The 15,754-nt window shown below is 40.3% G+C and overlaps 1 protein-coding gene across 2 annotated transcripts; it reads right to left on the bottom strand.

The window, feature by feature from the left end:
- Positions 1–3,810: 3,810 nt before the first annotated feature.
- Positions 3,811–15,739, bottom strand: CMC2 (C-X9-C motif containing 2). 2 transcript variants are annotated; one of them, XM_005504753.4, is made up of 4 exons: positions 15,567–15,739; positions 9,705–9,841; positions 7,476–7,547; positions 3,811–5,367 (listed from the first exon to the last, which is right to left on the bottom strand). In XM_005504753.4, the coding sequence occupies exons 2-4, from the start codon at positions 9,783–9,785 to the stop codon at positions 5,293–5,295; spliced, it is 228 nt and encodes a 75-aa protein (XP_005504810.1). In that variant the 5' UTR covers positions 9,786–9,841; positions 15,567–15,739; the 3' UTR covers positions 3,811–5,292. The 2 variants fall into 2 exon arrangements, with proteins under 2 accessions (XP_005504810.1, XP_021146448.1); XM_021290773.2 differs by having other exon boundaries at positions 15,678–15,732.
- Positions 15,740–15,754: the final 15 nt, after the last annotated feature.

The following is a 15,754-nucleotide window of genomic DNA, read 5'->3' as shown; positions in this document are numbered from 1 at the left end:
GATGTGAAGAAACTTCAATAGCGCCACAATACACTAAAACTGGCCTGCACTAATGCAAGGCCCATCAAGACACAAATAAAAGTCCCTATGAACAATGTCACAAGTTCTTCCCCAGATATTCAACCTATTAAACCAGAGATCCTTTCACACAGACATGCCATTCTGCCCAAAGGGAGAGTTCTTCCTTCACTTGCAGGTATGGCCTTCCTGCTTCCTCAGTGTGACCATGTATAATATCTTGTAACACGTGGTGAGACCAAATAAACACTTAGCAGTAACATTACAACATCTCCAGTGAGTACTGGACACTGGAATTGGTTTGCCCGTGATGCACCACTCCCTGCAATAATATGTGACTTCTCACCTAGGAGATTTGGTTCAACTGCGTCATTTTCCCCCTCACCTTGAACCCCAAGCACAGAACGAGAAGCCTTTGATCACAAGCCCAGCACACAAAAATTCAAGGGAGGATGTTTTGCTCTTATTATAACTAGAAGATAATTCAAGTGTTTCCATACTGAATACCAAGAAGCTCCAGAGGAGAGTTTCAGGTTTCTTTGTTGCTATCCCTTCATGCGATTTATTCTTGGCCATCCTGCGAAGCAGAACCAACAGCAGCACAGCTGCATCAGGGTGAGGGCAAATTGGCTTTCTGAAGAAACTTGTAGTATTTAAATCTTTTCCTCACACCAAATACTGTAACTCAAACCAGCCTCTTCTATTTTCCTACTTAAACAAATTTTCTTCCCACAAAAAGAGTATCTCAAAGCCCATTCTCCATAGTCGCCACCTGCCAGCGGTATGGCAGTGACCAGATTTTGGACTGGTTGCTGTCACATACCACACACTTGTGTATCCACCTAAACACAGCCACTGTGGACCAATTATGAAAGATCTGTTATTCCATTTGGAATTACTCATTTGGGGATTTGATTTTTTATTTGTTTTCCTCTGAGGTTTTTTAGATGCACTAGTGGGATGAAGTTTAAATTAAATTGGGACCATCAGCATCCCAAAAACAACTATTCAGTAGCACATATTTAATATTGATTTAAGATGATTATGTGGGCTGCTTGTAACCACAGCTGTCTAACACCACTTATACACAAAGTATTTTATATATTCATTACCAGTAATGTCAGAATACAAAAGAAACCAAAATCATAGAATTGCAGAATAGCTGGGGTTGGAAGGGACCTTCAAAGCTCATCCAGTGCCCCCCCTGCCATGAGCAGGGACATCTTCACCAGCTCAGGTTGCTCAGAGCCCCGTCCAGCCTGGCCTGGGATGTCTCCAGGGATGGGGCATCCACCACCTCTCTGGGCAACCTGGGACAGTGTTTCACCACCCTCAGCGTAAAAAAATTATCAAGCAATCCACACAAACATTTAGTTCTGAAAACTACAGAAAAATGTAGGAATTAAAAGCTGGAATTTTCAGTTCAGTTCAAAGACAGCTCAGGTGGATTGTTTCGCACCCAAAGTCTAAGGTGCCTTGGGAGAAACAATTAAAATATTACAGAATACATAAAGCAAGTGACAAACCAACCACTACGCTCCACAAAATGAATCACTAATAAAATAAATTGCAACAATGCCAGTTGTCTTTGAGGATGACCTTGTGTTCCTGGCCGCTTCCAGAGCCGGCACATCAGCCTGTTCAAACACCCTCCTGAACTCTGGGCAAGAGGAAAGACTGTGCTGGGGCACATCATCGCTGTTTCTAAAATCCTGTTACAGCTATAACTACAAATCCAATGCGTGGGGAAAGGGAGGTGTAGTCTTCTGTTCCTACCAAACAACATAAAGAGGGTTATTTACAAGATGCGCATCATTCCCTTCTGTGATTTGTGATGACATGAGGCTCTGAGCTACAGCCCTGCTCAAAGCTGAGCCCAGCAAAGTCCAACTGAATTTGCTTATTTCAACAATGCTGTTCTGAGCATAACATCAACTTAATTTTAAAAACAAGTGGCTGGTAAAATAGGACTGTGCAAGACAATTTGGCAAAAATGGGTGACCAATAACATTTCCGGAGTATTTCATGGCATGGGGTACATCTGTGAGAACTTTTGTCCCGAAGGACCCACTGAGGGAACGTGAGGAGTCATGGAGTGGGGGATGTTGTTTTTGCACCTGTAAATCTGAAGGAGCGTGGGTGTCGTTTTACCTGAGGTAGAGCTGGACCCACAGCCTCCAGGGACGAAGCCAACCACACCAGCACCCTGCACACAGCCCTTCTCGGGACGGAGGCCGTTCGTCAGCACACCCGCAGCCTCTGGGCAGGGCCGGGCCGTGCGGTGACCCAGGGCCGGGCAGGGCGGGACGACCCAGCGCCACCCTGGGCCGTCCAAGATGGCGGCCCGGCCACACGCAGCCGCCCCCGCTGGCGCTGGGCCGAGCCGGCGCGGCCGCTGGGCGGCGCTGGCGGGTGCCGCGGAGAGCGAGAGCGGGAACGGGGCCGGGGTGGCCGCTGTCTCCGGGAGCGGGCCGGGCCGGGGGCCCGCGGCGTTACGGGCGGTGAAAGGAAACGGGACCGGCCGAGCTGAGCGAGCAGCGCCGAGCACTGGCGGCCGGCCCCGGAGCAGCCCCAGTAGGTTGCCAAGGCTGTCTTGTGGAGCTCGGTGCGGCCGCCGTTTCCCGCGGTGTGGGACTGGCTGGGAGGCGCGTCCGGCGGGTGTTTGCGCGACAGCCTGAGGGGCTCGGGGAAAATACCCAAAAACTCGCAGTGTTGTTCTTGCGGGCTGTAAAACATTTCCCAGCGGCGTCTCAGAGCAGCGCCCTGAGGAGCTGCCGCCGGCCCTCGGGTTCCCAATGCAACACATGGCGTTGGAAACCACCGAGGAACAGAACATGGAACCACTTCGACTTAATGCTCCAGGAGAAATCGGCTTAATGTTCCACATATTTACTTACTGACAAAATTCTCTAGCCCTAGGTTGCTGGCAACAAAGGTCAAGAACAGTTTGTAATCAAAGATTTTGTAAAGATACAGTATTGCCTTTAGACCACCGATTTCACGCTAACAAAAAACCTATTTCTTTAAACCTGTTCATTCAGCACCTTAATTATTACAATAAAGTGCTTTCCCAGTCCTTACATATAAGGTTTATTTCACCCACCGTGTGCCCTAATCATCACTCAGGTCACTTTAGGAAAAAACACATTTACCATTTCACCTCTTTCTCTGTCGGATAAATCCAACATGTTATTACAATAGTGTTTCTCTGCTTCAAGATCAAATAGGGAACATAATCCCTCTCAAAAATGGAACAAACCCACAGGAATCGTATCTCACAACTAGTGGGCAATTAGCAAAGAGAAGGATGAATGTGCTCGTATTTCACCAGGTAAACTAAGTTTATCTGGAAAATAGGTTTATTGCTAGATGGAGTTCAAAGTGTTAATTGAAACTGTGCATGGCATTTGGTCTTTCATTCATTAAGCACATTGATCTTTGAAAATATGATTCTCACTAATGAGCTGTATTAAGTGGCTCTTGGATTTTTATTACAGTTTGTTACTATTCTACTGAAAGATCTGGACTCAAAAAAGGTGATGAAAGAAAGAAAAGCTTCAGTGCTTCTGTACTCAGATATCAGCTTCTCAGCCTTATCTCTAGGACAATTCTCTATTTATATATTTAAAGATTATAAGCATCACCAAATGCTATTTAAGAGTTTGCCTGAAGTAGATTTTGTCATCTCAAATAGAAGAAGAACCAGGGATGCAGAGTTCCCAGTCAGGGAACTTCACTATGAAGTACTCTTCAAAAGTATTCTGAAGACTACCCATAAAAAGACTGCACCACTTCCAACCACTGAAGTATTTAATTCAAATAATGCATCATTTACTTGTTCTAAGAAAGCAGACAGCATGTCAAAAGATGCAGAAACAACTGCTTTAGTTTTCATGGAACTTCCACTTAAAACTGTCATTAAGTTTTACAAATTTAACTGGGTCCATCCAGATATTGAAAAAGAAGTAAAATTATTCTAATTAATCTCTCAAAGTAGATCACAAAATACAGCTTTCTTCCAAAAACAGGTGCATGTACTAATTTCAAGATTGAGTGCGAACAAGTTCTTACAACAAACCATAGAATCCACTGTAGAATAGACACCCTACTCTGTGTGCCTAAGCGAGACAGTTTATTTGGCTCGACAACATTTATTTTTCTAAATAGTCTTTTGTTGGTAGGCACATCAGAAGAGTCATTTAAAAATAAGGTGGATCCAGCAGACAATCAGAGAAACAGCTCTATCACTGCAGAAACCAATGTATTTTAATATCAAATCCTCTGAATTCAGACACTTGTTCAGGACTTTCTGCAGTTTGACAGCAAGTGAACAGCTCTTTTGGGCTGACAAGGCAACTTGGTTAGTAGAACACTAGTTGACTTGCCTCACTGAAAGGCAAATTACACTTTATTTCACTTCAACTAGTTTTCCGTCAACAGCAACAGTCATAATTTGATTTCAACTTTGTACCAGAGTATGTGGAAAAACTACTTAGCTTGTATTTTTGGCAGCATTCCTCTTCAGAAATCACTCAGCACACATTGATTGTACTCAACAAAAATCAAGGCAATGCTTTGCAAATCCCTGGAAATGTTCCATTCTGAATTTCTAAAGCCGCTTGCTTTGGGTATGATGAACATATTGTCCTACAACAGTCTACACTGTACATACGGTTGGCAGGAAGGATTTTTAATCTTCTCAGTGGAAGATGGTAGTTTCATCATTTTAGCTCCAATAAAAATACCAGAAAACCAATTATTACTTGATAGGCAATTTTCAATTTCAATCCACATCTGTTTAAAATTTCTTTTGCCGATTCATTTAAGCAGTGTTATCACAACATTACAAAGAGTGATGGAAAAGTCATTCAGTGTTTTGCAAGAAGGAAAAAAAAACCAAGAGATGAAAGAAAAACTGTTAAACACAAAGAAATAGATGCAACTCAGCACAAGGCAGGGAATATAGCAACCTTGAATACATAATACTCCACACACCCTGACTCCTCATGACTTAACAATCATAACAAAGCTATGCCCGAACAAAGACTTGCCACCATCGTTTTCTCTCAGAGGTCAAAAATTAAGTTGTGAGTGGTCATTTATGATATATTTTTTTCCACATTGTTCGCCTTGCTGACTGAGTATGTTTTAGGTGCATTGCTTTATTCTCCATTTCACAAACCGCAGGCTGAGCACTGGTGATGCGAAAGAAGCATTTGCCAACATTCAGCCGAGCGTCCCTGTTGAGGAGCAGCTGTCCAGCTCCAGCACTGCTCACTTCTCCGAGCTTTTGTGAGCATTAATTAGTTTCCGTCGTATCTCCTGGTTCCTGGCCCTTTTTTCTTCAAACTGGAAGACAGATAAGGAAATTAATAGATCAGCTGTTAACATTAAACAGATAAGTCAAATTTAAAAGTGTAGCAAGCATTTGTTTCTCAGGAACAGAAACAATATCTTTGATGCACTGGAAAGGCAGTTCTTGTTAATATCTATATATTGGTTCATTTTTACTTTGAAATTAACATTTACTTGATTAAAATACCTGTTTCTAAGTTTGAGATTATTAAGCTAAAGAGTATTAGAACATTCTAATAAAGAACATGCAGTTAATCTTTGAAGGAACTTAATTATACAGCCATCTTATATACTACAGCTGCACTTCACACACAAACTAGAAAAAAACTTGCCTCAGTGCTATTCTAGAGCACAGGTCTTTTAAAAGATACTGATTAATGCGTGTCTGCCTTCTGAAACAAGAATTTTTCATCACAGACTTGGTCTATTTTTGATCCTGGTCATTAATTATAAGCACAGATAAAGTAGTATCCCCAGATGAAAGGGCCAAAGGCAAATCTGGGTTGAGTGAGGGTAGGGTGTTTTGAGGGTTTTTTTATGGTTTAAAAAAGAAACACAGAGATGGGAATCCAGTGTAAAATGAAATCAAGAAAGCCTTCGTGGTTTAGGTTTATTCATAAGATCACCATGCTTTCAAGTGTGTCCCTGCACTAGCAAAAGCCTGGAGACGGAAGAGCCGAACTTCCTTTCATTGCAGCCAAAAAGGAAACCTTTTCATGGCTAAAAGAAATGAAAAATTTAAAATCAAGGCATGATTTGGTATATACTTCATGAGAAGCAGATTATTCTTGGCCATAAGTTAGAGCACATATTTGTTCAATTTTTTAATAATTTATATAAGAACAAAACCAAAGTAACGCACAAATACTCAATTCTCCATATAATGTAATAAACTACTAAGTAGATTGTTTTTGGAAAGGAGTTGCAGTTTTTCACTCATTGTACTGATTCGTTTATAACTGTAATAATGGTCCAAAGCATTACTTAACATTTACAGAATGCTTCACTTTTTCCCATGCCAATATTTAATTTTTCAATAATCCATGCATGTTTTTTTATAGAATGAGAACAATGGATCTTTAAAAGCTTCATCTGTACCTAGTTCTGTACTTGTGAACAGCCTTTTGGGGGCTTCCTAGTAATGCCATATCAGTGTAGCCGTATTTTAAGAAGGCAGACAAATATAGCCCATCAGGAACTCCTTTTAATGTAAAGGCTTCAATGAAACAAAATAACATTACATGGGAAGAAATGGTACTTCATTCTTTTCTGGATCTGGGCTACAGTTTTTTCCAGGGGTTGGGGGGAAAAATGTATTTGACACTGGCAAATGAAATTAATTCCCACAGACTGACTGGGGGAAAAGAGCGGGCCCAAACTGGCCCGGCTGTCACGCACTTGAAATCTCCTTATTTAGACACAATCATGAAATTCATGTCAAAATCAGTAAGTACAATTTCAAGTGAAAAGGTGTGTGAAAAGTTCCTTTTTGTGTTCTGTCATGTAGATGTGACAACTGCAAATCTACAGAGCAGCTGATACTCTTCTGAAGATGTGCCCATGAGCTGGCTCATCGACTTTAACTCCTCAAGTCTTCCATTCTCTTGCACTTGTAGCACCACAATGAGTTCATCCTAAGCAGCAATATTTTCATCTAGGGCCTAATTCAGCAGCTCATCAAGTAGCTTCAGACAACATAACTGACTTCAGTAGCAAGTGTTACTCATGCAGAAGTGCCCGTTACTGCTTTATAGTCTATTCTGTGCAAATACCACTACTGAAAAAACAGAAAAAAAGAAAAATAACAAGCAACCTGTGAAGCATCAGCTCCTATTTGCAATATTTGTTTGGTTAAAATGAGTGTTTGCCTATTTTTGTATATCCAAAAATAGACCATGCCATTTGCTGAAGCCAGATTTTTCTCAGACATATTTATCAAAAAAAGTTTAAATTTGGTCTCCAATGCCACTCCAGAATGTGCTAACTTTTCAAGGCCTATTTATTGATTTCTACTACTTAGTAAAAAGCAATCCTACTTCTAGTCCATAGACCTTTTTGTTAAAAAAATTAAATTTTTAACTTGTAGTAAATTTGTTTCTTACCTCTTTCTTCAAGCACTTCCGCATCTCCCGGTCAATATCATTGCAATGGCCAAAAAATTTCAAAATGTTGTGCTGATAAATTAGAGGGAGAAAAACAAAATTTACAGTTCAAAGTTTCCTTCCTCTGAAGCTCTAAATTTCATAGAAGTCACATTTTGCAAGATTTCCTGGTCTTCATTGCCTTTTCTCTTTTTGTAAAAAAAGGTGCTTTGTAAGGTTTTTACTGAGTAGCCACAAGTTTGAGCTACTCCCGAACCTCATTTGAACCACTCTGAACCTTGCTGAAAGTTGAAGCTACCATGTTGTATACCAGGCTACAATAGGATACCTTAGCTGAAGCTATAAAGTCTAAATGTAGAACATATATTTTATTGATCTAGGAATCAGTCTTCTTACAGCTTTCACTCACACTAGTTTGAATAATGTACAAAAAATAACTATTCTGAACTCCGGTTTGTGATACAGAAAGATGTAAGGAGATCTAGAGGCATCTTGGAGGCAGTGTCCTCTGTGCTTTAGCTTTCGTTATTTCTTCACGACCTAGAGAGGCAAAGGACCTGATGCTCCATCAGCTCAACCACATGAAGAATGTGGTGTTGGTCCAAAACAAGCAGGCACTGGGTTTAAATGACTGAAATGTTAGAAACAGTATAAAACCCAGGGGATTAAGTTTCTCCGGATCTTGAGATTAACAAATAAGATGCATTTACCACCTTTACGACGCAGCTCAACTGTGGGCCTTACGCATACTCAAGTGTTACAACTGAACAACCGCAGGCACTGTCTTCAGAAAGGCATTTCCCAGCTAACCTGAGGATATTCACCATAAAAGTCTGTCCTCTTAGCCAGGATTTCCTGAAGTGATTTCATATTATCAGCCATCAAATAGCTCTCAGAATGCATCCTTCTCACAGGACAACTTTTTCAGAGATGCTTGCTAACATGCCACAGAATCTCATCGCAGAGCATCTGAGCAATTCAGAAGACCTGAGTGGAGATTTTAATCGATATTTACAGCTGTATAATCAATACAGACTATTTGACCAATCTTCTGGAGAACTAATGAATTTCTTTTTAAAAAAAAGGCCATGAAGAACAGAAGAGGTAAGAGTGAAGTCACTTCCATATGTCAGAGGGAAACCTATGTGCATTTCTACAGCTGATGAGCAGCTAGATGGATTTACACAAATAACACAGGAAAATCTATTAAGAATTCAAGCAGTGGCCCAGTTGCAGCCACTAGAACATGCCTGAAAGTAGAAGTGGGTTAATAAAGATTATGACAAACATTTAACTATAGCAGTGCTATAATTAGCTTGTTTATACCTCTCTGCTTTATAAAGGGCAGCAGATGACCCTCTGAAGCAGTTGCATGTGATACACGGTCACTTCACTGCCAGCTGATCTTGCTTTTACAACCTTTCCTCAGTGGAAACTATTAAATTGAACTTTTTATGCACTAATACAGAAATATGTCTGTACAGAACATCTGTTTAGAATATATGAGAGAACTGGTAAAATAATGAACAATATCCAACAATGCTGCAGATATCTTTGCTTCCACCTCAGGGGCTGACTCTTCTACATCTAGAGGTTTACAACAGAGCAGATTTTTTAAAAAGGCTCTTAAATGAGTGAGATGAAGATTCTATCTTCTTGAAGCAATGAAGAGCCTTGAGAAGCCTGAAGCCAATTTGGAGTTTTACATCCTTGGGTAGGTGCCTATTAAGAAGGTGGAAGTCAAACAGTAATTGGCATTTAGCTCTCAAGCACTGAATGTAGGACACCCTGCGTGTCCGGATCCCCATCAGCACATCTGCTTACAAATAGACTGAAGCATCTGCTCAGTGGACAGCTGGAATATGGAAATGCTGTGAGCATACAAAAAAAAAAAAGGGGGGGGCATTTGAAGTTGCTTTTATTTGTTTTTTCGAGAGGCACACAGTACTAAAAGGTGAAGAAATTGTTTCAGTTCTTAAAACAGGTCCACATTTCTCAAGCTGTAGGACAGGAAATTTTAAGGCATGGTTTATTTCCTAACGAAATCACTGGCAAAATTTTACACACAGTCATCAGATACTTCTTCAGTGAACACGCACTGGCTACATTTCATGGCTGTTCCGCCGAGAGGAGGTTTTTCCTCTCTATGATCATATAATAGTCTCACTCATTTATCTGACACTCATTTCCCCAACCCACCCACTCTTTTCTCTGCTAAAAACTCCTTACCTCCTTGTGACACTTCTTGAGCAGACTGATAACTAGGTTACATTCTTCAGTGTGCAGATGAGGAGACAGGTCTGGATGCATCTTTAGTTCAGGATAATGTTAGTAGTACAAGGACAAGAATCTGAGAGAACTTCCACCTGCCAACATTAAAATATGAAAGTATAAATAAAAAGTTTGACTGTACGACTTAAGATATTATCACACAGCTTAGGACGCATTATTATCATGCAGCCTAATATGCATAATTTCTATTACACATTTAAAATAATTAAAACCAGCACATCTGTTCTTCTATAGAGCCCAAATGTTAAAAGTTAATTACAAGTTTACATTCTTTGCTATCCTGGACATAAACATGCATTTGGGATTTTAATTTTCAGGGACTCCCTAGTAGCATGAATCTTTGCAGAACTGCAAATTACTCCTGTTTTCTTCTTTCTTGCTTTAAAAATCTAAATATATGTCATTAAAAAAAAAAAAAAAAAAAAATCCAGAAGTAATTTTCAAGATATTTCGTTGAAAAGTATGAAAGCACCATATGACAGTGGCTGAAATAAGATGTTTTTTGTTGTGGAAGATAACACCACCAGGGAGGAAAGAAAAACCATCCAGTTCATACCAGGACAAATAGTCTCATCTTGACAAAATTCTACCTGCATGACTGCCACTGAATTAGAGAGATGCCTTTTTCTGTTTATTTACTTAGTATTTTGTCATTCCCCCTCCTCCCAAAGAGATCATGTTTCTAGCTGCAATCCATCAGGCAAACACCACTACAGTTGTATGAAGCAGCCATCACTGTTTTAACACTCCAGCTAAACAGACAAGTTAAATACTAGTAGCCAGTGTCAGATTTTCCAATTGCAAAATCCCAATATTCAGCTGCAGTGCTGGCAGCTACAATCTAAACTACTACTCCTAGAATACTCGAGTAATATATTCGGCTTGAAGAGGTATGTACACTCATTTACACAATATTTCCCATCACGTGTTCATCTTAACAAGAGTTATATTCCCACAAGCAAACTAAATTTTTAAAAATCCGAACAGATTTAAACCCTCTTAAGACCCATGAGAGTATGTTCCATGCAGTGTTGCAAACACATGCAGGAAATTATTTCAAAAAATCTTCCCCCATATCATCTGGAAGTCTAATATTACACTACATATACTCTTAGAACAGAAGTTAGAAACTGTACAAGTTGCTTAAGCATTCTATTCAACAAATTAGCAAATGAACCTTTAGAAATATGACAGCAGGAGCACGACTGAAACAGCAAAGTGATTAAGAACCCTGCTGTGTTATTGCCACCAGCTTTTGATTGCATGCCACACAAAGTCAATATGTTTTAAATTTATCAGTAGATTTTTTTGATAGCGCTGGAGTTAGCATTCCCTTGAGAGGGTAACCTGCTCAATGACTGCGTTACAAGTTGATTATTAAACCTCTTCATCATTCAGCCCCCGAGTGCTCTTCCTGAAGCTGTCACCTGGGCTGGCTGGCTCAGGAGAACCTGAGACCAGTGTCCCGCTGAAAAAGGTGCCAAACACATCAGCATGGGCCAGAAAGTCAAAGCGAGCATTTCAAGCAAAGAATCATTATGTCTAAACTAAGGTTGGTAATCACTGCCATTGTTTACTAAATTATTCCCAGATAAGTGGATAACAGCTACTAATGCCACAAATAGATGGGCAACGCTGCGTGTCATCAATTAAAAGCCTTCTAACAACTCAAATGAATTTTCCAATGGCACCTCTTGCAGGACAGATGCTACAAATCAGAGGCCCTGCCTGTCACACCAGTTCATGGATCAGTAGTCCTGAAATTCATTTTCAAATAACATTTAATATTAAAAACTTGCAAGTTCAATTACCAGATATGGTCCTCCATTCACACAGGCCATGATGGATTAAAGCAACAAAACACCGCACAGTGGTCAGGGAAGGCTTGACTGGAGCCTTTAAGTACCAGTGAAGTTCATGACTGAACAGCATTGTCAGTGTTCAATACTCTATTTATGTTTAGGAGTGTCAGATTAGACAGTGATCTAGAAACGATCTGAGAAGGTTAAAATATTTCTGCTGGAGGGGAATGACTAACAGACAAAAGAGTTTCAAGAGTAACAAACACACATATGAAGAAAAGGACAGAATGAGCTATTGGTTTCCTCATTTTCTTTTTAATAATGTTCTAATCTAAAATAAAGACAGCAAGTTGCCATCTTACCAGAATTTAAGTCCACATGGACAGAATTTTATATAGGTGGTAGCTCATAAGAAATTTAAGTATGAAAAACCACTAAAGAAATCCCCACAAAACCAAAAAAACTCACAGAAAAGAAATGCAAGTAAGCAATATCAACTGCTCTGAGAAAACCACTAAAAGAAATGCTGGATAATGTCAAGGTAAACGTGCAATTGCTGTAGAAGAACTATTAGCAGTGAAGTAGAAGGACAATATTAAGAAAATACAGGAAGTGTTTTAGGAGGAAAATGGCCTGCAAAATGTTAAGCAAGAATTAATACCCGAATTGCATATTTGGACAGAAGCATTTAGATGAACTCTTTATATAAAGGCGCTGACATATTTCACGGGGTTGCACAAAACTGGTCTCCCCTGTAATGTGGTTTATATGAGATTTTGAATTCTGTGCAGTTTTTCCTTCCTTATTTGAAATTACACTATGTCTGTAACTAAATGATTTTGTTGAAATGCCTTAAGAACTACTGCAAATTTCTATAAACCATTAGCCTCTGAAGCTAAGAGACATGGATAAAGATGATTAATCTTTCAACTTCCTTAACCAGTTTCTATATCTACACTATCCTTCAGGGGAAAGAAGAAAAAAAGAGTAATTGTCTGGATCCAGTATCATGTTCTGTGTAGTTTATCTTAAAGTGGGGAAAATGGGGGATGTTCTAGTTTTATTGTTTCCAACCTAAGCCAGATAAAAAACCCCAAACAAAGAAAAAAAGACTTAGAAGTTCTCTGACAACGATACTGACTTTCCAATGCTAATATTTTTCTTCAGAAAAATAATACTCATAATTTCTTGCATAAGCAATCCTGGACATTAAGCACATCAAATTGTTAAAGATTTCCTAACAAGAAATAACATGGAAGTTATCAAGAAATGATACTCATTCCCAACCCAAAAGCTGATCTGTGCACATGTTCAATACATTAAATATTTAATATTACTGTGCAAAAGGAACCTACACATATTCTGGAATTCACAGTAATATGTCCAGGTTTGGGATACAACAATGAAAGAAAGGTTTAAATCTACATACTTGTTTTCCTAAGATGCTTTTTCCATATTTCATTAAAACATGTTAGAAGACTATTTCTTAAACCAAGTTTTGCTAATTTTTCCATTTAAGAAGTTGCACAAACAAGTAATTTAATTTTTTCAAATGTCTAGAGTAAAGAGTTAAAAAAATTACATATAGCTCTGAAAAATTACTTTTTAAAGCAAAACGCAAATCCTCATGTACCAACCCTGAAGACAAAAAATTGTATCTGAGCGTCTACATTGCTAATCATTAAACTGCTTAACCCGAACCAGTGAACTGTGTGCAGCACAAACCCCACATGCTGTCTGCAAACACTCAAATATTCCCAGCAGGCGGCAGCAGGGCCGTGCAAACCAGAACAGGCACTGACAGAGGGAAGGGCAAACAGATCCGCAGACTCCTATAAAGCCACTGTGTCACTCACCATGTGCAACATTTACTTTTGCACTTCATTTCACTGCCTAATTTGAGCAAGACCAGACATTTTGGGTTTAAGTTTTCAGTTACATAGTATTGTTCTGTTTGGCTTTGGAGAAAAATACTTACAAATCAACCAGCTCTTTTGCTTACTCAACTCATGGGTGTTTTCTGTAAGATTAGACAAAGTTTTAGCATAAAAACAGATTCAGCTCCACACCTATTTGGGGTGACCTGAAGATATCATTCATGTCACTACAGCAGAACTTCTGCATTCCTAGTACTATCTATCATACACAATATATAAATATTTTTGATTATAACAGCTTAGAATACTCAGGAGATCAGTCATGAGAAATCACAGTTAAATACCATTTCAAAAACCTATGGAATTCTGAACTAAGGACGCCCTTTCCAGCTTTCGGTGACATGGTTAACGTCTTCCAGATCAGGACAATGAAGTATCATTCTGTGCTGCTCTCCTTAAGGCTGCAATTAGGCACGTTGGGAATGACCTCTAACTTTCCAACTTTTCCAAGAAGTTTAGCCAGGCACCTTCACTTTAATATGCCAAGTTCAGCTAAATCTTATAAAAATTAGCCACAACCTCTTGAATTTCAGTCTTCAAATCTATGCACTGGTTTTCCAGTATTACCTATTAGAATGGGGGGGGGAAGAAATAATTTAGATACCTATCTATGAAAACCTGTAAATAGTAAGGAAATTAAAAAATGTGGAGGGGAGATTATGTCTACTTGAAAAATGTTTTTATACGGTGTAGATTGCATTTACTTTCCCCAAACCTAAATAATAAAAAAAATAAAACCCACTTCAATAAATAAGATTCATACCGAGTCTAACAGTTTTGTTTTGGGGTTTTTTTGTTGTTGTGTTTTGTTGTTTGTTTGTTTGTTTTTTACATAACCACTTTCTGCCAACAATTCAACACCCCTCACATCAGCAGAATGAGCACTCACCTACTATAATTACCAGTAACTATCTGATGAAACTACATCATACTTGATTTCATACTTAGTAAAGCAAGTTAAGAATGTGTTAGTCATAACGAATACAGCAAGTTGAACACCAACTTGACTACCAAGTAATTTCTACAACTTTATTTCTGGCTAAAATAAATGATCAAGTAAAGCAGAATGGGGTGTTTTCACCTCCTGCCAATTATTTAAGGTCATATTCACAAAACAAACGTCAGCAAAGTCATGAGACAATTAGTAGAATATTTTATCATTGTATGTAGCAAGTCACACTGCACAACATAACATTGTATCCCAAAAGATTACTGAAGCAATCTCTTTCTATGACTACTGTATCTATGAAGAATATAGAGTCAGGAATGACAAGACCCAGCCAGTGTAGCACTGAATCACACCAAATATGAGGTGCTGCCACCAAATTCCTGTTTGCAAGCTGCTCTTGAACTTGAGTGCCAACCACCAAACCTGGCTTCATTTCATTACCATTGCATTCATTTCCTGATGTAGCAGATAAGAACACTGTAAGTTTTGTACTGCTAGCAGGATTTTCTGCCTTACTGTAGAACTGCTCTTTGCCTTCGGAAAGAAAGGGACCAAGAGGATCACGCTCCCCTGATGGAAAAGACAGAAGCTCAGCCCTTGTGCAGCAGGACCCTGAAGAAAGGTGCAGAGCCCTTGGCAGAATGGACACAGTTAGCGTGACAGCTTTGCTGCCAGCGGCAGCTATGCTGTTACCAACAGTTATGGCCAGAAATGGAACCCACTGAACTAAGCCACAGTTTTCGGTCTGGAGGTTCTCAGTGCTCCCAGGAGCCCTTAAAATAGCGGTGGGACACACGGACACTTCTCAGTGCTCACAGGGGTCCTTAAAACGGTGGCGGGATGGGCACCGACACAAGAAAAATAAGCTTATGACACCGCAATGAAAAACTCCATATTCCCATTCAGGACAGCCCTCCCCGAATCCGGGAGGAGGATGCACAGGAGTCCAGAAGGCGGCCCCGAGCCCGGCCAGGGCGCAGCACGGCTCCCCCGGGACGACGGGATGGGGGAGCTTCCTCACACACCCGTGTGTCCTTCAGGGCTAAACACGAACAACGCTGCCCGCTCAGGCCAGGACAAAGCCTCCCCTCTCAGCCATCCTCGCACTTACTCCGGTCCCCAGAGGACGAGCCCGGCGCCTAGACCGACCCACCAGCCGCGCTGCGCCGGGAACAGGCGCGGGTGGCCCAACCAGACCCGACCGGAAACTGCCTCAGCTCACCCGGCCGCGGGAAGAGCGATCACGGCACCGACGTCTGCGCGCAGCGGGGCGGGAGGCGGGGCGCCTTGTGATTGGGC

Source organism: Columba livia, chromosome 13 (assembly GCF_036013475.1).
Source record: "Columba livia isolate bColLiv1 breed racing homer chromosome 13, bColLiv1.pat.W.v2, whole genome shotgun sequence".
NCBI lineage: Eukaryota > Metazoa > Chordata > Aves > Columbiformes > Columbidae > Columba > Columba livia.
The sequence above is the reverse complement of the archived record's forward strand: the minus strand, read 5'-3'. Positions and strand labels throughout refer to the sequence as shown.

What these genes read in the sequence shown, in the direction of transcription:
- CMC2 (XM_005504753.4), bottom strand. Translation starts at nt 9,785, where the DNA reads ATGCATCCAGACCTGTCTCCTCATCTGCACACTGAAGAATGTAACCTA. An exon ending in TCAAGAAGTGTCACAAGGAG is followed by an intron (nt 7,548 to 9,704) that starts GTAAGGAGTTTT and finishes CTAATTTATCAG; the next exon opens with CACAACATTTTGAAATTTTT. An exon ending in GGAAGTGCTTGAAGAAAGAG is followed by an intron (nt 5,368 to 7,475) that starts GTAAGAAACAAA and finishes TCTGTCTTCCAG; the next exon opens with TTTGAAGAAAAAAGGGCCAG.